The sequence below is a fragment of the Cupressus sempervirens genome, chromosome 7, assembly GCF_028749045.1.
Source record: "Cupressus sempervirens isolate cs-2001-9-10 chromosome 7, ASM2874904v1, whole genome shotgun sequence".
NCBI lineage: Eukaryota > Viridiplantae > Streptophyta > Pinopsida > Cupressales > Cupressaceae > Cupressus > Cupressus sempervirens.
The window spans coordinates 727,638,053-727,664,602 of record NC_143124.1 but is presented as its reverse complement, the minus strand read 5'-3'; the positions used below and the strand labels follow the sequence as shown (position 1 = coordinate 727,664,602).

At 35.3% G+C, this 26,550-nt stretch overlaps 1 protein-coding gene across 3 annotated transcripts in view; it reads left to right on the top strand.

Annotated features, from left to right (window-relative positions):
• Positions 1-26,550, top strand: part of LOC149549294 (autophagy-like protein) — a 172,612-nt gene that overhangs the window by 35,733 nt on the left and 110,329 nt on the right. For all 3 annotated transcript variants that reach the window (XM_089792741.1, XM_089792740.1, XM_089792739.1), the window contains 3 exons: positions 6,126-6,186; positions 6,367-6,420; positions 10,766-10,829. In XM_089792741.1, coding sequence (XP_089648867.1) covers positions 6,126-6,186; positions 6,367-6,420; positions 10,766-10,829 — 179 coding nt within the window. The remainder of the gene's footprint in view (positions 1-6,125; positions 6,187-6,366; positions 6,421-10,765; positions 10,830-26,550) is intronic.

The following is a 26,550-nucleotide window of genomic DNA, read 5'->3' as shown; positions in this document are numbered from 1 at the left end:
ATTGCCTTAGCTAAAAGAACGAAAGAAAATGGGAGATTTATATTAGAAGATCATTTGATGTAAGCTTAAGTGGCAATTTCTCTTTCTTCTAGGGTAGGACAAGTTCTAATTCTGATTGGCCACCATTTTGGTGCCTTCTCATTGGTTGCTACTTTTTCACTTTTTTCATTGGTCCATTGGCGAGGTGGCATCTTCTCATTGGTCGATGGGGTGGCAACCCTAATTAGGGTTTTTAGGATTCAATCTGGATCGTCGATTTTGCCTCTTTATCTCTACTGTTGGTTGTACATTTTGGCCTCTATATAAGGCCATTTACTCTCATTTGTAATGGTCGGAGAAAATTGTTGCATAAGATAATGCCAAAATTGCCTCTCTTTATCATTGTTGTGACTTGCATGGTGATTAAGAACATTTGGTATTGTTGCATGGTTTCTACTTCCACTAGTTAGAATAAGATTTTCATTTTAAAGTTGCTAAAATAGATTTCATTTCAAGTTGCTAAGTAAGATTAAGAGTAGATGGATAGTTGCATGGTAGCGTTAGTGGATGTTTGATAGGGATCAATAACTAGGCCACTAGCACCCTAGCAGCTTGTTGGGAAGCCTTGCGTGGTAAACTAGTTTATTTTCCTTTGAATCATTGCATCTATGGAGAGGTGGAGCCGCTGGTTAACTTTCATTAGATTCGATCTCCGTCTGTTTGCTAATCTTCCATTCATAGGAGTAGGAGTAGAATAACAAGTAGTTAGGAGTTGGAGTTTTGAAAAGGAAAGTTGGAAAGACATAAGTCGTAAGAACATTCACCCTCCATCACCATCACCTTCTCCATCAATATCATCTGACATTCACACCGAATCACCATCACCATCACCATCATTTCACCAAGAACCAAGTTATCTTCGAATGAATAATGTAAGCCCACCTATGTGATTACTAGCAAATCACATCGATATACTAAGTTAGTATCCACAGGTGTAAGGAACATTGGAGTTATTGCTTATGTCTTCATAAGTATTAACTTTTCAAGAGAGGAATTGTGTGTTTGATACTCCATATCAAGTATTCAATTGCTAATATGTTTCGTAGTGGTACAAAAATTGATATCAACAAGACTTATGAATGTTGGATTTCTCTGCGGTGATTGAAACGCATTTTCGTTTTTGAAGACCCAAGCTTTATGAAGGGTGTTCAGTAGCTGTTTGGGCCAGAGTATTTGGACGATTTTTGGAAGAGGTAGTCCAATCTGGACGTGGCCTCTCTGTTTGTGGCGCTTGCTCTATTGGTGGGGGGATCAGAAGATGAAGTTTGAAGGGTGGTAGCTACAAGCATTGACAGGCAATGGCTTCTAGGACTAGATGAAATCATTGAACTAGAGGTTTTGGGGGTGGGAATTGAAATGGGCACCGAATCCTTGAGATTGATTGGCATAGGGGATTTCTCTATCCAACCGTTGGTGGTATGGCCATCTTCAAATCCGCAAGGAGTGCATATCCCAAAAGCTGTTGAGGGATGGAAATTGATCTTGGATTATATGGCCAAGAACATTTGGAAGTTGAAGGAGGAGGGGCACGGTTTTATGAAGGCGACGACGAGGAAAAGCACTTTGGCCCCTGGGTAAAAACTCTGCCATCAGATTGTGAAGAAATCTCAATTGAAGGAAGGGGTGTCAACTATAGAGGGGATGTGGGTTGATGCTTCTTTGCTGCTAGAGTAAGGAAAAGGCAGGGGAAAGCATCGCAGGATGGGGTAGGGACTATCGGTGGAGGATGATTGTGCTACCCCAACATTTACTCGAGAGGAAGCGACCATCTGGTTCAAGGTGTAACTAATGATGAAGACAGTGGTATTGAAAGTTTGGATAATGTATGGGTGGGTGTTTGTACTTTCAGAGTGTTAATACTCTTTTTGGTGTTATATTTACCTAATGGTATATGTAAGGGGAAGGGTAGCTTAAAGTGTGAGGCTTGATGCCATACCGATATAATGTACTCTCTTTATCAATATTAATACAAACCAATATTACCAATCAAAAAAAAATAGTATCTTTTTAAACAATTTTTTTAAAATTTTATATTTTCCATTATTATTAAGTATTAATTTATTAAATATTTTTATTTTATATTCTTATATATAATTTTAAAATTTAAATTGATAAGTGAAACAAGTAGATAAAGTAAATATAAGTAAATTTAAATGGTAAAGAATTGGTTTTTGTGTCAATTTAAGAGTAAAAAATATAATATTTGAATGTCACATTTAATATCAAAAATTTATTAAGTATAATTATTTAAATTTAATTGAAATTATTTGTTCTAAAAGCTTTTCTATATAATTGTAGGGTGCTCCTGTTCTAGCAGTTATTATGGCAAGCAGTACTTCTTCATTCACTGTTGACCCTGCTTCACCATTATGGAGGCATGTGAACAATTTAGAGCATGTTCTTGGTGGAGGGACATGTAATTGGATATGTCTCGGGTGTGACGTGCAGTATACAAGTTCCTACAACCGAGTGAAAGGGCATTTGTGTGCAATTCTTGGAAAGGGAATAAAAACTTGTCCAGGAAAATATAATGTACTTGTACTAGTTTCTAAAGTAGCAACATATATTAAGGAACAAGAGGAAGTAGATGTAAGGGTTGGAAGTAGGTATGGATATCCGTTGCTTAAAGGCAAAGGAAGGGGCTCACAGAAGTTGCATGCTTCATCATCTCATAGTCATACATCTAGTGCTGCTCTTGATAGTGTGGTAGAAAGCCATCCATTTATGAGGAGAAATGAAGATAAGACTAGTAATCCGAAGAGAACAAGAGGACCATTGGAGATGGCATTTAATAATGATGCTAGAGATATTGCTGATGAAGCGATTGTTAGGTGCCTCTATGCAAATAGTTTATCATTCAATGCTATTAGATCGCCCTATTGGCAAGACATGGTAAGAAAAATAAATGAAGCTCCAAAGGGGTACATAGGCCCAGGTTATGAGAAGGTTCGTATCACTTTATTGACAAAGGAGGTCAAACATATAGAAGCTGCATTAGCTTCTATTAAGGCCTTATGGAAAGAAACAAGTGTGTCCATTATTTCTAATGGGTGGAGGGATGCATAAAATAGACCCTTAATTAATGCGATTGCAATGTCCCCTAAAGGGGCATTGTTTCTAAAAGCTGTTAATTGTGAGGGCCAAGTGAAGGATGCACAATTTATTGCTAACATTCTCATACAATGCACTAATGAGATAGGCCCTCAAAATGATGTCCAAGTTGTAATGGGCAATGCAAGGAATTGTAGAGCAGCTGGTATGTTAGTTGAGACACGATTCCCAAATATATTTTAGACACCTTGTGTTGTGCATTTACTCAACTTCATGCTCCAAAAGTTGGGTACTAAAATAGCTTGGATTAAATAGTTTATGATGAAGCTCAAGATATCAAAATGTTCATAACAAACCACCACTTCTCACAAGCTATTTTTAGATCATTCACGTGGTTGGAGCTATTGAAGGTAATTCAAAAATCAAATACTACATTTTAATGTTTTACTTTAGTTATTTATTTCAGCAAAATTAAATATGTACATATTTTTTATTTTTAATTATTTGTTTTTAAATTTTCAGATAGGTTGTTGAGACTAGATTCGCATCGAATACAATTGTCTTGAGATGGCTTGTGAATGCTCGAGATGCACTTTCTAGTATGGTGATCAGCCAACAATTGAACTTATGGAGGCAGTCCAGAAGTGAGAGGGCAACAAATATCAGGAAAAGAATTTTGGATGAAACTTGGTGGAATTTTGCAGAATACCTTAGTTTCACAGAGCCCATCCCAAGTATGATACGCTTTACTGACATGGATAAGCCATGCTTGGGGGAGGTTTATGATGAAATAGACTCTATGATTGAGAATATGAGATCTATCATAAATGCAAAAGAGCAAGACCTTGAAGAAATCTTCTTCAAAGAGGTGCAATCAATTTGTGTTGAGCGATGAAACAAAATGACCACCCCACTCCATCTTCTTGCCTTCTCATTGAGTCCCAAATATTATAGTGAAGAGATTCTTGCTTTGCCAACAAGGTTGCCACCATATCGTAATGCAAAAGTAGGTCAAGGGTTTAGGAAAACTACTGCTAAACTCTTCCCTGATATTAAAATGGAGGATGCAGTTACAAGTGAATTTGCTGATTTTGTATCATCCTCTGGTCATAGTCTTGCTGCTATTTGTGATAAGTATAGGAAGGATGCTCACTCTTGGTGGTACTTCAATGGCTACAAATTGCCAAACCTCCAAACTCTGGCAATCAAAGTTTTATCACAAGTAAGTTTATGAATTTGTATACACTCTAAATCTGGTTGTCATTTTGACATTAACAAACTCATTTGATTTACTTAATTTTAGAAACTCCAATGAGATTTTCCTTTGCTTCATTAGGTTGCTAGTTCATCTTCAGCCGAACGAAATTGGAGTACATACTCCTTCATCCATTTAGTGAAGTTCAATCAGTTGGCATCAAGCAAAGCTGAGGATTTAGTCTATGTGCATTCAAACTTGCGCCTTCTTACTCACAAAAATGATGAGTACAAGGAAGGGGCAGCAAAGTTATGGGATGTAGAACCAGAGTCTATTGACTTGGATCTTTCTATTGGTGCACCAACTCTACCGATGGAGGATTTAAGTAGCCAGCATACTTTTAGTGCAAGTACCAGTGGGATTTAATCATCTATTGTCAATGTTGATGACAATCTTGATACTGATGATGACCCATATGGTTCTGATTAGTGAGCTGATCAGTGATTTCTAGTATTAGTTCTACTTCAAACAATAACTATATTTCATGACACTAGTTCGATCATTTTGATATTGAAAACTGAATTTTACATTAAATTACTTATGTTTCAAAATCTGAAATTTGCTTGGTTACCGGATTCATGCCCTAGATGTTGGATCCGGATCCATGGCTGGATTCTTCCAAATTTTTTTAATTTTTATTTTCAATTATTTTCTTATAATCATTATGGATTTGATTCATAGATTCATACTAGAATCATAGATTCATACTATGAAATGATTTAGAATCATAGATTCATACTTTGAAATGATTTAGTTTTAGAATTATGTACATTTCTCTCATTTTCTAGTATATATAATGTATCTATATATATTTATATATATAAATATACACGAATCCTCCACGAATCATAATTGGGAAAAAAAATCACGAATCCATAGATCTGATTCACGTGCCCGAATTGGATTCGTTTCACAAATCGGTAACTAAGGAAATTTGTAATGGTTTTGTTTAATTGCTAGCATATGTACTGGTATGTGAATTCTAAATTTAATTTTTTTTTGATATTGACATGTTTTTTAGCAGCAAATATATATATATATATATGTGGACGTACCGGTACCAGTACCCAACACCCTAAAACAATTTATGTCGTACCAGTGTTTCGTACCCATGTACCCGTACCCGATTTGGCTACTTAGATTTTAATCCATAGCTTCTCAAAATATAATTTGTAGATACAGTAGAGCTCATTGTATTTGTTTTAACTTAATCATTAGCTCTATTTTCTTGGCTACTGAAAGGATTGGTGGTTAGGGATAATCTTGCAAACATTTTATTTTTCAATTATAGAACGTTTTGATGAGAGTTGCAACCAAAAACTGGTACTTGTACCCAACACCCTAAATTTTTTTATGCCATAACAGTGTTTCATACCCATGTACCTATACCCATTCCCATAATCCGATTCGACTACTTAGATTTTAATCTATAGATTCTCAAAATATAATTTTGTAGATACAATAGAGCTCATTGTATTTGTTTTAACTTAATCTTTAGCATTGTTTTCTTGGCTACTGAAATGATTGGTAGGTAGGGATTATCTTGCAAACATTTTATTTTTCAATTATAGAATGTTTTGATGAGAGTTGCAACCAAAACCTTGTGGACTTCTTATGTTTTTGATTTTAATCAATTTCCTCCCACAAGATAATAATAGACGATAGTGATATTTGATTAAGCTGCTTGTGTTTTCTTTTGCATTTGATGAATCACAAAGTGATACTTGTGCTTTGGTTTTGTTTCTTAATTGATCTCTATATGGTGGGAAATATGATGCAGGTTTTATAAAATTTCTCAAAATAATTCTGAATCAAGAGGTGAAACTAAAATTTGGTTCCAGGTCTGTACTCTGGTTTCTTTGGCTGTTAAAGCTTCTTTGACAGCTTTTGCATTTCTCTTTGATGTGTTTCTAATCAGACACCGGTGGTAATAATACTTGAAATGTGTAATTAGGCACTTTAGCTGATGACCATTGCTTTGAAAAATTCCTAATAAAATTAAATTTCTGGTGTATGTTCAGCTTTGTGATGAAATGATCTTCAACCATGATCCACCAAAGTGTATAAGCTGTCAGGTGATTTTACCCTTCCCCAGTCATATTGCTTGTATTTATATACCACACTTGTTCTTCATCAGGATTTGCTTAATATCTGGAGACGATAAAACATAAACACATTTTTGAAGTAGACCTACCCTGCAACTACTAATATTTTAAATTTATACAGTTGTATTGTGTACCTTGATAGAAAAGTTCATTCTTTATTTCTTCATTTTAGGTAATGAACTAGGTTAAGAGCCTTGCTGCACATATGCACTTTGATTTTTAAACAATGCATTCAAAACAAACAAAAATCTCTATCTATCTATCTATCTGTCTATATATATATATATTTTGATTCACGGAAGATTGAAAATAAAATAAGAGAGATCATTTGTAAAATAAAAATGCAGGAAAAACAACCATTTTTTTTCTTCTGTACCAAAAATCTTACTCTGCGATCTCTTTGCCAGCCAATTGTTTGTTGCACATGTGTCGGAAAAGCTATCAACAATCTTGCAACCCTGGCTAGTCAATTTTCAATACAGATGTGTAGGAAATCTGTCAAATTATCAACAATCTTGTAACCCTGGCTGGTCAAATTTTGACACAGTTCATGTAATGGCACTAAATAGTGAGTGCGTTTTGTATTTTGCACCCAGCAGCAAAATTCTTTCATGGGAAAAAATAGGCTCCAAAAGTATAAGATCTTTTAAATTTTTTGGAGGATTTAAGTGGGGTAAAACAGGGAAAATTGAGATTTGAAAACAATGTGGAAAAAGAGACAAAGACTTGTTGCTTTTGAAATTAAAGGCATTTCATTAGCATAGGGATATATAGAGAAAATAAGATGTCCAAAAAGGAACTTTGTAGAGTTACCTTTGTATTTAATTATTGAAAACTTGCTTATCATTGCCTGACAAAAAAATTTAGGTAAATAAAAATAATTACAATTGCAGCCCATAGTTTACTAAATGGAGCTAGACCTTGCCAGAGCTGTGCGGGCTGGACTAAGATAGCAGGAGTGGGTGGGAGGAGATAGTTAGGGAACATAGATAGATTCATTCGGGGAGGGGGAGAAATTGGAGAATGCAAGCATTTGAGAAACTCTTCTAATCATGCCGAAATGTTACCACTGGTAGAGAAGCTTCTACTAACAGACTAAGTGGGGCTGAGAACTTGGAGATCTGGAGGGAGGTGACTCCTGCGGCATGCTTATGCTGATAGAAGTGAAGAAGGGACAGACAAGAAGCCTCATCCGGAAGAAGGCTGGTGGGAGGAACCTAGAGAGAAGGAGACTTCAGTAGCTTCTTGTTGAGATTTATGTTTTGAAAGGTAGTAATTACAAGACTGTACATAAAAATAGTATATTAGCCTACCATCCATACCACATTCTGATTATGAGATTGATAAAATTTGGAAATCCAAAATCTTCAAAATGCTTTGGCAAAATCCGATTTAGATTGTTATAATAATAGAATATTGACTTCTACAGTGGCTTAAAATGTGAAGTCTAGTTTTTCTTTTCTTTATTAGTTATTTTTACTTTGAAATATCTATTTCACATATTAGTAATCTGGAAATGAAATTGTGGCAAACCCTGGACTCTAGAAATCACAAAAAACCTTTATTACCTTGAGTTTCTGGGATGGAGGGACGGGGAAATGGGTTTCCGGGATGGATTTGTTTTTGCTATTTTAGTGGATGGAGGAGACAGCTATATAGAAAATAGAAAAAAATAAAAATATATAAAGAATTTTTGAATATTCATATGAAAACATGGATAAAGTTTGCTTATATCCATTATAGAACTGTAATATATAATGTTTGTGTTGAATAATTTAAATTGGGAGTTCACATGAGAGTTGAAGTCAAATAAATTATTAAAACTCAAACATTAATACAATGGGACAACGAGGGATATGTTTTTGAGTTTCTGGGACATCTCTGTCATTAAAATAAGATATATAGGAAAGAGACGAAATACTCTATTTATAAAATATTACAAGAGGATGTTTCTAAATGAAAAATTCATTAACAAGATGCAGAAAAGGAACTTTCTTAACCAACTATGATGACCATTATAGAAATATTACAATATTATTTTAATACCCTCCTTTAATGATCATTGTGCTAGCTACCCTACAAAGGACATAATTTGCATGTCTTTTGGTCACAAATTTATAGAAGGCTGCCCTCTTCTCTTTAGATCACTCTATGAGATGAGCCTACTGCAGAGACCCTCCCTGATTCTGCAATTTTTTTTGGATATAACCATGATATCCACAATTGTTCCAACTTGGTGTTGGGAAACAAAGCTATCCCTTTGAGATCAGTTTCTCAAAAAGCATTAATTTTTTGTTTGAGGGAAAACTGGCAAAATCCTGAAACCACGATTTTGTGAAAAATATTGCCAAGCCCTCTATTACTTAAGAAAAATAGCCACAATTTTGTTCAAAAAATCGTCAAAAACTTTTGCATTGAGAACTATGACCCAAAAATTGACTACAAGAAACCACAATGTTTGGGGGAAAAATCGTCAAACCTTACAAACATTTTTCATAAAAAATTAAAAAACCCTTAGACTCAAAACACGTCATATTATTTTTTTGAAAAAATAAAAGAACCCTCAGACCAGAAACACTAGTCATATTTTTTTTTGAAAAAATAAAGAAACCTAGACACAATTTTTGGGAAGAAAATTGTAAAAATCTAGACATGATTTTGGGGAAGAATATCCTAAAAACCTGGCGACGATTTTCGAGGATAAAATCGAAAAAACCCATACGTAGTTTTTTAGGAAAAAAATATAAAACTGAACCATAATTTTTTAGGGAAAAAATATAAAAACAACCATAATTTTGTAGAAAAGAAGTTCTAAAACCCAAACATATTTTTTTAACAAAATAATAATAAAACTGAAACAGAACCAAATGCGATATGTTGAAACATTGGACTTCAATATGTATAGAATTTGACAAAACTACCAAACACAGACCAAAGCCGAGAAGAAAAACCAAGTATTGAACCTATGATCTTAATAGGTGTACAAAAATAGTAGATCCGCTAGTCTTCAAAACCACTTCCCAAAATCGCAAATCCACTGTGAAGAGACCAAAAAATGCCATTAAATGTGAGCTAAAAGACAAAACACGAACCTTGAATTGGACATAAAAACGCCATCGACCTGCTTTGGTACCATGTTATTATAAATCAATATATACAATAGAGAAGAAAGGCTCTATTTATAAAATATTACAAGAGGATGTTTCTAAAGAGAACACTCACTAACAGAATGTGGAAAAGGAAAATTCTCAAACCAACTAAGATGACCATCATAGAAACATTATAATTTTATTTTCATAGTCCCTGTTTTTGGGATGGATCAAATTATGTCAGGTACATGCCCCTGGATAACACTGCAGCAAACCCATTTGAGGAAAGAAAGTCACACTGCAAAATCATCAGAGCCAACCATCAAATAAAATTAAATATAAAGGCGAAATGTGTGGGTATAAACCCTTCCATGTGAGTGAGTGAAATCCAACACATTTATTTCGCAAAAAGTCATGATTGAATGTAAAAAATTCATCTTAAATCATTAAAAATTAGTAAAAGCAGTGGTCAATGATGTATCAAAAAAAATGCATTTAACAAAGGGAAAAATTTGGGAATATTATTGTTTTGTGATTAATTTGCAGCTTCCGTGATTTATTCCGGATCTTTTCTTCTATGGCTTATCATTTAGAATAAGATAGACCTTTTTTTTTAGTTTTTAAAATTCTTAACAAGTCACTGTTAGGGTTACGGATCATATTTTTTCAATCTTCATGAAAATCAAAGGCTAAAAAATGATTAAAGAAGCAATCATTATATTGGGTTCATTTTGGGTTTTGGTGGATCTTATTAGATTCATTATTGCTTCACCTAGGTTTCTCTAGGTTCATTTGGGATGAACCTATAGGCAATATCACATCCCTTATTTAAATCCCTAATCTGATCAACTTGGATCCCAAGTTGAGCTCAAACTGGGCCTAGATTTGGGGCTTGCTCTGAGTGGATTGGCTAACGAATTCCTCTGTATTAATACCAACCATGCACTTTTTTTTTATTGCGTTGTAGCTATGGGTTTCATCATTGGACTTAGATTGGAGATAGCTGGCTACCCCCAGCTTTGTTACATTCTATAAGCTTAGTTATATTAAATTTGAAATATATTTAATAGGCTTTTGAAGAGTTTCCAATGTGTTTAAACTAAAGCATGTAGTTAAAGTGCATTTTTTAAAGATTCTCTGCTAAGCTACATTATTTGGACTATAGTTGCGACTTCTTTCAATCATGAACATGGCTTCTATTTACCTTTTATTTGGTTACAATGCAGACATGTGGAGGACCATTGCACTGTGGGCTAACCTGTAGCGCTCTCATGATTAAGAATGTTGCAGGTATAATTATTTCTGGTTGTTTGATGCTTCTGTGTCTAATTATTCTGCTTCCATTTTTCTAATTTTTGAATATTATCTGTAATAACTAGCTACTTGGGTAGCAAACATATGCAACCAACAAGTAGATTTTGAAATGATTCAAAATTCAGATAGGGTTTTAAAAATTTTCCATTTTGGATACAAACCATGTCTGAAAACCAGAAACTACAAACTTACTGTATTATATATTGTAAACGGACCTATGTTGTAATGGTAGAAAGTGCTTATGGTTAGCCTTTCCTAAGAAATTAGCTCTTGCTAAAATCTGCTGAGAAATCTACTATAGTTGTTGCTAACAATCCTCTTAGGAAAGCCATGTAGCATAAACACTCTTTTCGAAAATAAAGAAGCCACCTAATATGCTTTGAATTTTGCAGGAATAATAGTAAGTATGCATGCTTTGTTAATCTATCCACTAAAACATAAATATGATCCTTGCCATTACCTTTGGGAGGCCTATGATTAAATCCATAGATCTACTTTCCCTCTTTTTATATGGGATGAGTAGCGGGTGTAACAAACGCGTGACAAAGATATTCTTACTGTATCTCCTTGATATGTTTGAGTACATCATCCTTAGGGCTCCTCCGAGAGAATCTTTTCTCTATCTTTAATTTAGGTAGGATCCAGGGTGTTAGGCCATGGCTGATTCTAGAGAGAGCATCATCAAACTATATTCTTTTTACTCTTCATGTATTCCATATAAAGTCATATCTTGAAGGTTACCATATTTTTTCTGCTTATCATTTAAATCATGTTGACCAAGGAAGAACTTCAAATAGTTGTGATCTGTTTTAACCATGAATCATCTGCAAGCTAAGTAATGTCTATGTTTTGCAAATTTGCAGAAGCATGTATGGTGGCAAGCATCTTCTTTGTTATAGATACCAAATCTCTTTTCTAAATATCTCAACTTTTGGCTCTTAAATGCTATGGTGTACCCCTTTTGTATTAGTACGGCTCCAACTCCCTTTGTTAGAGCTTCACATTATATATGAGTGTCAATAGCTGTAATTGACATGTGTACAATATCACTACATATATACAATTCATTCAAATACACATCTCTTTGAATTTAAATATATCCTTAAATTTCTTATATCAATAAATACACGAACCCATAATAATTAATCCATATACAATTGATATTATTGTTATAAATAACAAATATTTGATCAATATGATATTCATAATATTAATCAACACATAATTAATTATTACCAAACAATAATATTACTAAATCAATATAATAATAATTAGTCCCATAATAATCTATGTATTTTTATATTTAATAATCATAATAATATTATATTAATAATGTTATAAGCCTTGTTCGAACAACACCTGAAATATATTGTCGAACGACACATCAATACAGAAGTGGTGCCTTGGTCCATACCTCGTTCATCCATGGTGGCTAAGGGACGTGTTCATAGACCCACACACAACGGTTTATGAAGGGGGGTGATATCGTTGAAGGTGGGGAGACAATCAAAGGAAGAAAAAGACATTAAAAATAGGAACTCAGTTAGGCAGCAGGGTAGTACAGTAAATGCTGGAGTTGAAAATGACTGCAAGGAGAACTTGCTTCTGATTTATAATGTATGTATAGACTTATTCAATATTTTAGTAAACACCTCGTATTAAGGTATAAATTAACAAGAATTTCATGACCGAATGATAATAGACAGGAGATTATAATGTTATAATCAATATAAGTAATAGAAATTATATATGTGTGTGTGTGTGAGAATTATATATGTATATTCTATTTTATATAAGTATATACAAGAATGAAGTATTTATATTATGGATAAATCATAAATAGATGAATTTGATATTTATTAGCAATAATGAAATCAAACTTATATATATATATATATATATATATATATATATATATATTGGATTATGTATATATTTGTAATACATGAATCAGTGGTATAGCCAATTCCTTAATCTCTCTTGAACGTGTATGTGAGATAGGGAGTTTGTGAAGGGAGAGGAGTAATCCAGTGTTACATCCCAAATTTTGGCCCAATTTTAAAATGTTCATGTAACCGTTGAGTTCCCATGTGAAGTTGTAAGAGAGCTAATTGTTATAATTTCATATGAAGATGACATGTTAGTTAATCGTTATAGTTATTATAATGTTACCTTAAAATCTTGGAAAGTTGGTTATTCATCATGTGTTCATGGGAAGTGAAATGGTGGTTAGTCATTATGATTTTTTATGAATAATAACTTGTTCTAGTAGTTGTGATTATATTGAGGAATATGATATTATTGTGGAGAATTTCTTCCTTGCAAGAGCATGTTGAAGTGGGAAGGTGGGTGGTGGAAGCATTGCCAGAAAGGAATTTTGCATGGGGGCACCACCTATCTGTAATAACCCCAACCGGTTATAACTTCTTCAAACACCAAATTCTTTTATGCTTCAGTTAAACACCGAATTCTTTTATACTTCAGTTGTTTGACATTTCGTCAAACATTTTGCAAGCAAGAGATATATTGCATATGTAAATTTTGATTGCTTTCTAAATGCCAAACTTTTAATAAATATGCTTCCAAAGAACACACCAAACAACTAACAATGAAGATGCAATTGTTTTTGAATAACACTGATTACAAATAGGAAAATATGCGTCTACATCAATAAGACATTAGAGCAACAAATTCTGATATAAAACTCTGATATAAATCAGATTACAATAGATTTTACAAATCCTACCAATGCCCTAAATATCTACCATCAAACAATGCAAAATGTAGTAGATAAAAACTTGGAATTGCTCCAAAAACATGAATTTCCTGTAGCAAATCACTGTAGCAAATTCCAACTTATTCCTTACTCCACAAAGCTAGCCCTAGGCCACAAATTTGGCACAATGAAAAGACTGATTTGTCTTCTCCAACAGTCGCAACCCTTCGGAAGATATTTCACCACCTCAGTTATGCAAATCAATGAGAGTGTTTGTTTCCAACGATCAATATAACAACTGCAGAAACCCTTGGCTCCACAAGCTATCCAAAAGAGTAGATGGCAACACATTCGATGCTCAACAATGAGGCTGCCCTCCCTATTTATTCTTTTCCTTCACCCTTCTAGAAGGAAATAAAATATTATTTAATTGCACTCTCTAGAAGCTTCCCCCTTTCTAAGGCAATAATTAGTTGTACTTCTAGAAAATGCACTCTCTAGAAGCTTCCCCCTTTCCAATACAATAATTAGTTGTGCTTTTAGAAAATTAAATTAATTAAATATAAAGTCACCTTCTAATTTTAATTTATTTAATGACTATAAGAAATTAATTTAATCAATTTCTCCTTATTTCTCCACTTAGCCTTCGGAGAATGTAAATGCTAAGAACTCCACTGAGATGCTAAAAAGATGGGGACATTACACTATCATTGGACAAATAGGTACGAGTCCTGAACCACCATGGCTAAGGGTAAACGACCAGGCAAGCAAGAGTGTACGTTGGACGACCATGAGCTAACTAGTTAAATTATATATCACTTAATAACAAAAAGAATCACTAAGCATAAATTGAACTTTGAACAAGTTGTTACCTTTTTATTTGAATTTATTGTGGAACCTCCTATTATACTTTATATACTGAGACCATGATATCATGATACCTATACTTGCACATACATGTATTTATATATGTGTGTAAATATAAAATGGTACAAATGAGATAAATGATTAAATTTGTGCACTTGTATGTATATGTGTACGTACAAATAGAGGTGGCATAGTACCATGATGCCGATATATATTAAAAATCATTTGGAGGGAGAACCTTTATAATTGTCATTATTATTGTTTCCAATGGATTTGAGCTATTGCCTATCTTTCCATTGGGATTTTGTTGTCTAATGCTCTTTTCAAATATTCTAACCGATGAAGTTATTTATTAAATCGATGGAAATACAATTTCTTTATGGAAGCGATATTTGGCTATGCATTCACCACCTCAGCCTTTCTTGTTACCGAGCATGTGTTTGCGGGCTTGTTTATTTATGTTCTCGCCAAGACTATGAGAGAATTTTTTTACCAAGCTTTTCTTTTATGCTCTGCAATTTCATTCTCCCTCACGACAATAAGCCAAGGATTGTGATAATGACATAATTCATTGGGAGCAAGCTCTGTATTCCTTCAAGAGTCTAGCGTATAGCCTCAGACCTGCCAAGACTCCCTTGGATTCATGTTAACAGAGTTATCATTTCCGCTTGCCAGATGAGAACATTGATCTCTAACCACACAAGGCAACACATCTCTTATAGCAGGTTGCGCATTCATTATTCCTTGTTATGTTGCAAGCATAAGGATTGTATGCTGATAACATTGTTGTGAAAATCATAAGTTGTCATTGTGATTACTGCAAGTAATCCGTATTTATATTCCACTTTCAAATTTTGTGTATGGTATGTTTTATGCAAGCACCGAAGTACTTATTGAGCATATTATTATTCATGTTGGCTTATATAGAGGTGTTGGCAATATGCCTCTGAGATAAGAACATGTGGTGCCATGGGAAGGATTCTGTATAATGATATTGAATATAGAGTACACAAATTGATACCAGAATTGAATATAATCATGGGATCTGCTAGGAAGCACCCATAAGGATTGGAATGGTCAAGCCAAAAGGGTGGAAGGAGAGAACATCCCTGCAAGAACAAAATGAAATCAGAAATGAAAGTATCGAATTATAAAATTTCATAAAGAAAATTGACTCAGTTAATGGTAGTCCAATGTTTAGATCTTGTTGTCAAGTCGAGCGGTGGTTGATACTCTAGCCCTAGAATGCTCAATGGCTGAACAGGGTGACCCATGTATATTTTCAGATAGGGAGGGCCTTTCTCAGTTAAGATTGTGTGGGGTTATTTAAGGGTTCACAGTTGGGAGGTTAGGCCCCTGACAGTGCTTCTCCTTTCCATCAGATGCCAAGGCTTGCACAAGATAGAGATACGATTTGCATTCAATATCTTCTGGTAACGAGTATTTTACTTTTGTGATATTTGAAATCTCAAGTTGAAGAAATGTTAGTTGGTTAATATCATTTAATCAATTATTCCCTCCAATGCTTAGAAATCAGTTTCCTTTTAAATGTATTAGGAAATCAGTGAAGTTAGTTGATTTTACAAATTGATCATGAAATGTAACTAATTGTATGAGACAGGCTTACTTAATGGTTTTTATTTTTGTCCTTTATTTGAATAAAAATATAGATGTATCTCTTATTTACTTTTAATTGGCATAATTAGCAATGGGAAAAAAGGAATGTTAAAGTGGTTTTGTTGGTATTGGTTATTACGATACATTGGTATAACTTTTGTACCCTAAGCGGTATATGTGGACTAACCCAAGGTTTAACAGATGTTGCTCTAGGCGGATTTTGATTTCGGAATTTAGGGTATTGCAAACTTAAAATCCTCAATTTAGTTTTATTTGATTTTGCCTTCAAGTGTTAGTTATGATATTTCAGTTAAATTCATTGTAATCATTAATCTCTTTAGCTTGAACATGTAAGATAATTGTTATAACTGCCTTCTCATGAATGTGAAGTAGTAATTGTATTTCAATGATATGCTAGTTGTTGGCTAAAGCTCACGAAAAGGGGATGTTACATCCAGTCACATTGCGGTGGAGATCGTAAAATGGGTGAGAACCATGAAGGAACCTATTGTAGATTGTTTCCACGAGCATAGCAATTCTACCATCCACTAGAGGTATTAGACAAGTTAAGGAAGATATATATATTGCCTAAACCAAAATATCCATTGAACTTGTTTGGATCATGTTATCCATGCAACTACTTGTATAAGCAATAATTAGGATTGAACTTACCTAGCAAGTTAATTAAATTGAGGTTTAGATCAAATATCAACCACTAAATCCTTTGATAAATACAATTATCTATCCATCTCTACACTTATAGTGAATAGGGAGTTTGTGAAGGGAGAGGAGAGTAATTCGATCAAAATGAGGTGAAGATTTGAAAACGGGTGAGAACCATGAGGGAACCTCTTGTAGATTGTTTTCCATGCTTGAGGACAATAATCCTACGATTCATTGTAGATGAATAATCATATCAAAGAAAATGGTAAATATTATGTTGTTTTCTTGTTCTTCTAATTGAACCATAATACTAATAGAATATGCCCTAGTTACGGTGCGAGCTTCTTGCCTCTAGAAGTGGATCTAGAGGTGGATGCTTGCAGGTGTCGTTCGGATGCGCCCTTTAGGCATCCAATAGTGTTTCGATGTCTTCAAAGGCATCTAAATGCTTTTGGGTGCTCGAAGGCTGCATTCGGGAGAAATCCAAATGCTTCCGGATGCCTGGAGGCAACATCCAAACGACATTCATAGGCATCTAGGCGCTTCCAAAAGCCTCTGCGTGCCCAGATGGCCAAAAACAGTCAAATTGTCACATTGTACCACTTAAAAATGAATTTGACATGTGCAAATATGATTTTTTAATTCTTTTTTTTTGCTCCTAAACCCTAAAACGACCCTAAAAGAGGCCATTCAACCATTGTTCATGTCATTTTGTTTGTTGGTAGTATCTCTTCTCAAATCAAAATGTTTTAAATTGTATATTTCTTTCATTTTTTTGCATATACTGTTGTACATGATATATATGTGTATACACCCACACCCACACACATCCAAATGCATCCACATCCCCTCCCCGCTGCCCCCCTCCCTCCCCAAAAAAAAAAAAGAATAATTTTTTTTCTCAATCCTCGCACCTGCCTTTGGATCTGCACCCGAATCAGTAACTAAGGAATATGTAAGATTGTTCCTAATTGAGTAATTATACATTTAATGAACATAATCATAGAAACCCAAGTGCTTGGTGGTTCTTACCCCAATCGTAATCTCTGTTAGGACAAATCCTAAAATGGGGTCATTACAAAGGAACATCTATGAAAATTTTGGTATATAAAACATAAGGAATGAGCTTATCACTTTCATAAGCTTTAGAAAAGCTTCGCAAGCTATATTATTGCATAAAACAACTTCTTTCTTCATCATGTCAGGTAAGGGTGGTACTACGTGTAAGAAGCCTCTAACAAACCTTTGATAGTAGTTGCAAATATAAAAAATCCTTTCAATTGTATTGTTGTAGTAATTAGTGTCCAATCTAGAATGGCTTGGATCTTTTGCCAATCCACCTAAACACCTTGAGCACTAATGATATGACCCGTATCCAGAATCTCTATTATTCCCTGGAAAAAAGAGCCTCATGCTTCGTTATTACAAGGATCATTTCAAAGTGCCTCAAATGATCTTTCTATGTTTTATTATATAGTAAGAAGTCAGAAAAAAATGTATAACAAATTTTCTTAACTGACCATTGAAAACTTTATTCATTATTGACTAGATTGTCTGACTTGTACTTTCAATTTTAGCCTTAATCAGTTTGTCACACTTTTTGACTGCCACTATTAATGCCCTTTCAGATCACAATGCTAGGACCAGAGTGTGACCAGGTGAAGTTCTCATCTAAATTCTGATCCAAATCATAGCTGATATGATGGCTGATCTGAAGTTGTTTACCACTGTCCCTGATATATCTTTATTGCTTAGGTGATGTGCTGGCTATATTGCTCTCTCTGATTGAGGTTATTTGCACATGCGATTATTGTTTCTTTTCAATGGTGAAATAACTCCACTTAAGACTGTACATAGAATGATCTGATTAATTGATTCATCTTTGGAAGGATGCGGATGTCTCTTTAATATGCCATAAGGAGACATAAGTACAAGGGGTTGCAACCCAATATCAAATCATATCTCATGTGAAGTAACTAATTGGTACCAACAATTAGTTAATTAGCTTTAGCATCTTCCTTTTGGGTGGCAATTATGGTAATACTGTCATTGAAGTTTGTTTGATGTATCTAAACAGATTGTAGCTATCTCGTAATCATATTGTTCGACATAACAAATCACTCTTTATGGAGATATTGATATATGGATTGTTTTATGCAATCTGCTGTTGGCAATCTTTGTAATATAGTTTTTATTCCATAGCTATTTTTTGTATTCATGGCTTAGTTGACTTGACTCGAGTCTTGAACACATGAATAGATGTCAAGTCAGTTTGTGTAGCATTTGATGTGGCTTTGGATTTCAGATATAGTTGATCACTTGGTCTTCTAATGCATCATCAATGTATCAAATTGGAATCATTAGTGTTACCTTGCTCACTCCACTCTCATCAACAATGGTAAACAATCTTTCAGCTAAAAATCAAACAATCTGTCTTATCACTATCTATCCTTCAAGAGGTCTCATGTATATGCCTGATAGAAAATTGTGAAGTCTTATAGATAAGATGATTTTCCTAGATATGATAACACTTCAAATTTGATTTCCCTAATGTCATTCTTATTCATATTCGTTACTCATCACTAGCATGACCTATAAAACAAACTTTATTAAGATGATACAAGGGCTAACAATTTGTAACTTGTACTATCCCCTCTAAGCCAATTTGATATGAAAAGGCTGTTAGCCTATTCCTAAAATTTCCTAGGCTAATGAGTGGGTTTAGGGAATCTTGGGGGTCTTAATAGAAGAAGTATCTTGTTTAGATGGGTAAAGGAGGATAGCACCCTTTTTTGGGGCCTTTCCAAAGACTTTAGAGTTTGTCCTATACTAATTCTAGTATGTCAGTGATGTGAATTGATGGAGTAAGTTGTTATTTTAGACTTTAGTAATGTCAGTGGAGTCAGATTATCATGTTTATTGTGAAAAAATTCCAACACCGAAGGATAGGGTCCAAGGCAAGGAGGAGTCTTGGGTTGTCGTAGAGTATCACTGGAAGTAGAGTGACGTTGCTATGTATAACCATTGTGAGGCCTCACATGCCTAGTGTGACAAGAGGTGGGAAGGTTAAGCTGTGTAAAGTCCCCAAATTAAGCCCTTCTTAAGGAAAGACTGCGATTAGATGCTTAGCTCTTGGGGGAGTGCTTCCTCGGGCTCTAACAAATAGAACAACTTTCCACTAAGCACCATCTTCTCATGATACTTCTCTTTAAGACTTTATGGATAATCAATCTTGAAATATTCATCCTTCCTAGGAGGGAGTTGTTCCTCATCCTAGGCCTTATGGATACCCACTTTGGGTGTATCCATCCTTACGTATGAATATGTTTTCTCCTTAATAGTATATATTGTCCTTTAGAAAAAACTGGATTCCCTGCTTCACTTTCCTAAGAATATTCAATTATAGAATATCTTTTGAAGTCCTTCAAAGAGGTTAGCTCTCTGCCTTAATTCCACAATAGGAATTATAACATTCAACTTAGAATGTCCTTGCTTTAATTTTTATTTCCGATTATATGAACTCATTGCTAATCTAAATGATGATCATCCACAGTCATGTTGCGAATGCTCTCCATACCTTTATGCTTTTGGCTCCATATATTTGCCTTCTAAAACAAATGGTTCCGCTTATTATTGCTTACTGTCTGATCTATCTCTTCAACACTATTGTATATTTCTCTTCTTGTTCGCTGACTGTACATATCTTTTTTCATTCCTCTTCCACGTCTTTGATGACAAGTTTTGTTCTTATATGCTGATCATTATTTAAGATTCACCCTACAGGATGGCAACATCATGCTCTGATACCATTGTAAAGTACCCAAATTAATCTATAGTTTGTAGGAGATTTCTTCCTATTAAGATTACCTTAATGTTATGCATGATTAGTTACTCCACATCTCTAACTTCCAATATTGTTATACTATTAAAGGTAGCTCCTCAAAATGTATCAAAACTGTATGGGATTTCCTATCTATAAGATGGATGGCTTTATCGATGGGTCACTTATCTCCATTTAGTGCTCATACCTTGTGAAAACTTCTTATACATTTTAATCCTTGCTTATTTTCTTTATTGTGAATGGTGACTTAGGTTAATCCTTTAACACTTGAAGATAGATACATCCATACCATGTATTCAGTCCTTTAATTATGACTGGTTAGCAATATGGTTATCTTCCTTAATCTGTCATGAATGTCCATTTTATTGCCTGGTGTAATTATCTTCGATTCCATATGGATATATTGTTAAGCTAATGTATATGGTTAATATCTTTTATTTAAATATAAATCTTTTGTGCGTTATTGTGAATGCCTCTTACCCTCTGATGGAAATAGATATGTCATGATTAGAGATGATATTTTTAGGTTTACTTCATTTGTAAACTCTGATGCCTATGCCAGATTCATGTGGGTCCGCATTTGCCGTCGTTGTCATTGTCAGAGTAACATATTTCTTGCGGTTTGTTATTTTCCACCGACCTATTCTCCATATACCATCAATGATGTTGTGGATGGTGACCCTTTTGGTGACCTTGAGGAGTGTATCTCACAGTTTACTGCCTTCGGTGATATCATTATTCTCGGGGACTTTAATGCACGCACCAAGGACCTCTAGCCTCCTATACATGATCGTGGCTCTGATTTGATTTGCACTTTTGAGATTGATCTGACCAGTATGAGACTACAACACACCTCTGATGATGTTTTTGGACCTCCTTCTTGTTCCTATACATGATCGTGGCTCTGACTTGATCTGCACTTCTGAGATTGATCTGACCAGTATGAGACTACAACACACCTCTGATGATGTTTCTGGACCTCTTTTTTGTTACGGTCGTCACCTCCTCCAGCTCTGCAAGTCTTTTGGTTTGTTGATTCTATATGGGTTATCCTTCCTGGGCCTCACTGTGGTGGTGCGAGTGTTGTGGACTATATCATCACCTCTTCTTCCTTCATTCCCTCCATTCATTATTTCACCATTTCTCGCCTCCCCTTTGCTGGCCATGCTCTTCTTAGTATTGATATCCGCCTTTCCTCTCATTAGTCACCTTCTTTGCAACCCTCTCCCATCCTGTTGACCCCTGTCTACACTCCTCGTTTTTGCTATTCCGAGAGTGATGGTGAGCTCTTTACCTGTTGGCTTCACTGTGGTGGTGTGAGTGTTGTGGACTATACCATCACCTCTTTTTCCTTCATTGCCTCCATTCACTGTTTCACCATTTCTCGCCTCCCCTTCGCTGGCCATGCTCTTCTTAGTATTGATATCCGCCTTTCCTCTCATTAGTCACCTTCTTTGCAACCCTCTCCCATCCTGTCGACCCCTGTCTGCACTCCTCGTTTTTGCTATTCCGAGAGTGATGGTGAGCTCTTTTCCTACCATCTTAGGAGATTCTTGACACCAACTAGCTTTAATGATTCGCAGGCATTCTCTACCATGTTTGCTTTACTTGCTTTTCCTATTTGTGAGTTCGCCCTCCTCTCCATTCCTCACCGCTCCCTTCCTTCCCTCAGGTCTAAGCGTCGGAGTACATGTCCTATGAATAAATGGTTTGATGCTGATTGTAAAGCTTTTCATTGGTCTATTCGCTCTGCTTTTGAGACTCACTCCCCTGTCTTCGCCCACCTGCGTTTACATTATCTCTACTTTCTTCATCACAAGAAGTGTTCTTTTGTTTCTTCTCAGTGCAGATCCCTTTGCTCCAGGCTTATCCAGAATCCCCAGAGTTTCTGGCGTACCCTTTTCCCTCATTCTCCCCCCCTTGCCCTCCTTCCTTGACTCTCACTCTTTGACTTTCCACACCATTTTGCTGTATGACATCCTGGGTCAGCCTTCTTTTTACTCCATTCCACCTCCTTATTGTCATCTATTCACTTCCTCCAGTATCCTTGAGGCCATTAGATCTATGAAATGTAGTAGAGCTGCAGATGAAGATGGTTTTTAGGCATAACTTTTTAAACTTTGTGCTTCTATTCTTAGTTCATATCTTCCTACACTCTTCAATAGAGTGGTTTGCATTGGGTTTCTTGAGACCTGGTCGCGGCACGTGATTTATCCTATTCATAAGTCTGGACCGGCTTCAGACCCTAGTAACTACAGGACTATAATGATTGGACATACATTTGCCAAACTTTTTGCCATGACTCTGAATACCATGTTATCTAGAGAGCTGGATAGGAAAGATTGTAGGGCTAAAGGACAGGCTGGTTTTCGTGTTGACTATCAGACTATGGATCATATCTTCACGATGAGGGCTATTATTGAGGAGGCTAGGCATCGCTTTGAGAAAGTGTACTGTTGTTTTGTTGATTTCCGTAAGGCCTTTGATTCTATCCTTAGGATGGCCTTAACTTAGAGACTTAGGGGGATTGGGATCTCAGATATGTTATTGACTGCTATTATGAGATTGTATGAGAAGGTGACTGGTAGACTCAAGACTTCGGAGGGTTTCTCAGATCTGATCCATAGTACTATTGGGGTGAAGTAGGGTTGTCCTCTTTCTCCTACTTTGTTCGGTTTGTATATTAATGAGCGTGAGGATTTTCTTATGAACTCCTTGCAATCTAGTGATGGGTGTTATTTACATCAGGTTTTGATCTCCATTCTCCTTTTTGCTGATGATGTGGTTCTCTGGGCCTCTTCTCCTGATAGATTATAGAGACTTCTTAATGGTCTGGCTTCTTTTTGTGATTAGTGTCAGCTTGTGGTCAATCTGACTAATACTCGGGTTATGATCTTTAACTGCTTAAAGACCTCTGATCTTCATTTCCTTTTCCAAGGATAGGAGGTTGAGATCACTTCTTCATATATGTATCTCGGAGTTAAGTTTTTGGGGCCTCGCTTCAATTTGAGACTGGCTATTCAATCCAAAATTAGTAAGGGAATGGGTTCTCTAGTCATGATTGAGGGATAGTGCTTTAGACATCATTTTCAGGACATTTTGTCCAAGTTGTCCCTCTTAGACTCCTTGGTTAGACCGACTGTTCTTTATGGTTCAGTGGTTTAGACTTTGAGGACCTTCTCTTCTTGCTTCAGATTGGGCTTCTATTGAACGTGTTCAGACGTTGTTTTAATGGTGTATCATTAGATGTCAGATTCATCCCGCATAGTATTGTCCTAGCCGAGTTTGGTGCTCATCTTTTTAGACTTGCGACCATGTTCGACTTGATCTGGTTTCTTCATTGGGTTCGTGGTTTCATGGGTTCTAATGTTGATCGTCATAGATACTCTCATCTGGCATATTGTTCTTTGGTTCAGATTACGGGATCCGATACTAGCACTAGATCTCGTTGTTGGTATGCTTTGGCCACCTCTTTGTTGGGTTCGATTGAGATTGATATTGATCGTCTTCCTCCATACCAGTTCTCACTGGATGCTCTTGCTCATCTCCTCCCCTCTTGGCAGGTGTTGAATGAGTATGTTAGACAGGATATATACAAGCAGTATATTATCATTACTTGGTGTAATCCTCCTGGTGGAGTACGCCCTAAGATGGCATTTTATGCAGAGCATTTTCTTGAGATTCAGAATGGTATTATTGTGCATCCTGGGTATCTTTAACGGCATTGGTGTCATGCTCTTCGATTCTCCTTGGGTTCCTTCAGAGTTGGTTCTCATCATCTTTGGGTCTGGATTGATCACCATTTGGACAGAGAGGATCGTGTTTGTAGATTGTGTACATTGGCTGAGGTTGAGACAAAGACTCATTTCTTATTTCGTTTCCGTATCTACTATGAGATTAGGGGGAGATACTATTGTCTTTTCAGATATTGTTTCTCTCTCTCTGAGTTCTTCAGATATGAGGATCAGTGGTGTCTTGCACTTTATCTTCGGGAGGCCACCCAACTCCGTGAGCATACCCTTCAGTTAGCCACATCTCAGAACAACACTTCAGATCAGCTCAACACCGCCTTTTTCTCCCCCTTATCTTAGTCACGGGGCGTGAAAAGGCCTTCCAGCATTACTCCTTCTAGATCGGTCAGACATTGCACCAGTCTTTCCAGACAGCGGCACTCCTCCGACGGATCTTGGCGACGATCTATCATGTTGTATTGTCCACAGTTATATCCTTCTGTGACTGATTACTTTGTACCTAGGAAGGATTCTTAGTCCCTACCTAGTGTTTGGTCTTGTTTCTTGTTTTGTTGTTTCTTTTTTGTCACCGTTTGGTGATCCTACTGTTGCCAACTCTTCTGTTTGTATGCTCAGTCCCATAAACCTCTTTAGTTTTTTGTTGGACATTAATATTATTATCTTATCTTATCATGAGTTATTTGACGCCCTTTGATCATGGGATGGTGTAATGATAGATATCGGGCTCTGTGGCAAGGGGATGGTTTAGAATCTTTTGTCTATGATTGTATTTTGCTCCTAGGCTGTGAATTGTTCTCTTTACTATTGGCTTGATTATTTGCGGATGCTTGGTGTATCTCCTTCCACGATATTTCCACAACTCCCTTCTTTTGATTGAAATTGGTTGGACTTATTCGCACGTCACTTAATGGGTGTCTGTTTTCTCTACTGTCTAGATTATTCAATGATTCTGAAATCCGTCTATTGACTGTTAATTCAAATCTCTTATAATGTGATTGCTTGGTCAATGCTTGGAATAATTGTCTTAATTTACTAATTCTTGTCCCTGTGTTTATCCGTTTGTTGGTAATCTTCTCTATGTGTGATGACTCGTGATCTTCCCACGCAGATGTGTATACTATGGTAGTGGTTTGCTTGTCTTATATGTCCCTCTGAAATATCAAAATTGGCTTCCTTTGTTTATGTTCTCGATTTCTCCATTCTGACTAAAAAATAATCCCCATTTTCCTCTTGTTCGATCATCATCTTATATGTGTTTGTATGAATGTGACGAGTCATGACTCAATTTGGGCAAGGACTTTAGTTTTTGTTTCTTAAATATGTGTTTGTTATTATTACTTGTTGATATTATACTTTCATATGTAAATTCAAATTGTAATATTTATACTTCAGAATATATGGTCATATTTATATATTCAATATATGATCATATATATATTATAGTTGTCTATAAAATATTAGTTTCAATCTATTCAATCTTGAGTTTATAGGATATAGCTTATTTATATCTCAATAATTTCCCAATAAATATAAATAAATAACTAAATAATTATTTTATTCTATTTATTGATTATATATATATATATATATTTTTGATCGGTAAACGACCAAGGCCTTGATTATATTAATTAATAAAAATTAATAAATTACAATAGAATACTTCCGTTCAAACGAGCACTGGTAGGAAAGAATGGAGAAGAAAAGCTCAAATCTAACCCGAGACCTTAGTCCTTTATTATTACACCGTAAAAAGGGCATACCCCAGTCAAATTACCTCAAATGCTATTATTATAAAAGAGAAGATTGTAATTCAAATGAGTACAGTGATCAAAGATTCTTAAATGCAGCTGAGACCAATTGTAGTTGAACCATTCCAGCCACTGCAATTTTACATCCTTCCATTACTGAGCTATACACTCATCCCTGCCTTGCTGACTTAACAATCAGATTGGTTAGTGATAGTACTGCAATTATCTTTCTAAATATAAAGGATACCTTGGAGAAAATAACTATTTCCCTTTCTTTTGATTTATAAATACTACCTCCTACAATACTTAAAATAAGGCTTACCGTCTCATCAAAATAATTATTTTCCATTTCTTTATTAACAAAATCCTTAAAAGTTATCAACAAAATTGTTAATATTAAATACCTGCCAAACAATTACTTTTTAAACTGTATTTGAAAATAATACTTAACTCTTCCCTGCTGTACTAAGCTATATTAATTCAGTAAACTCAT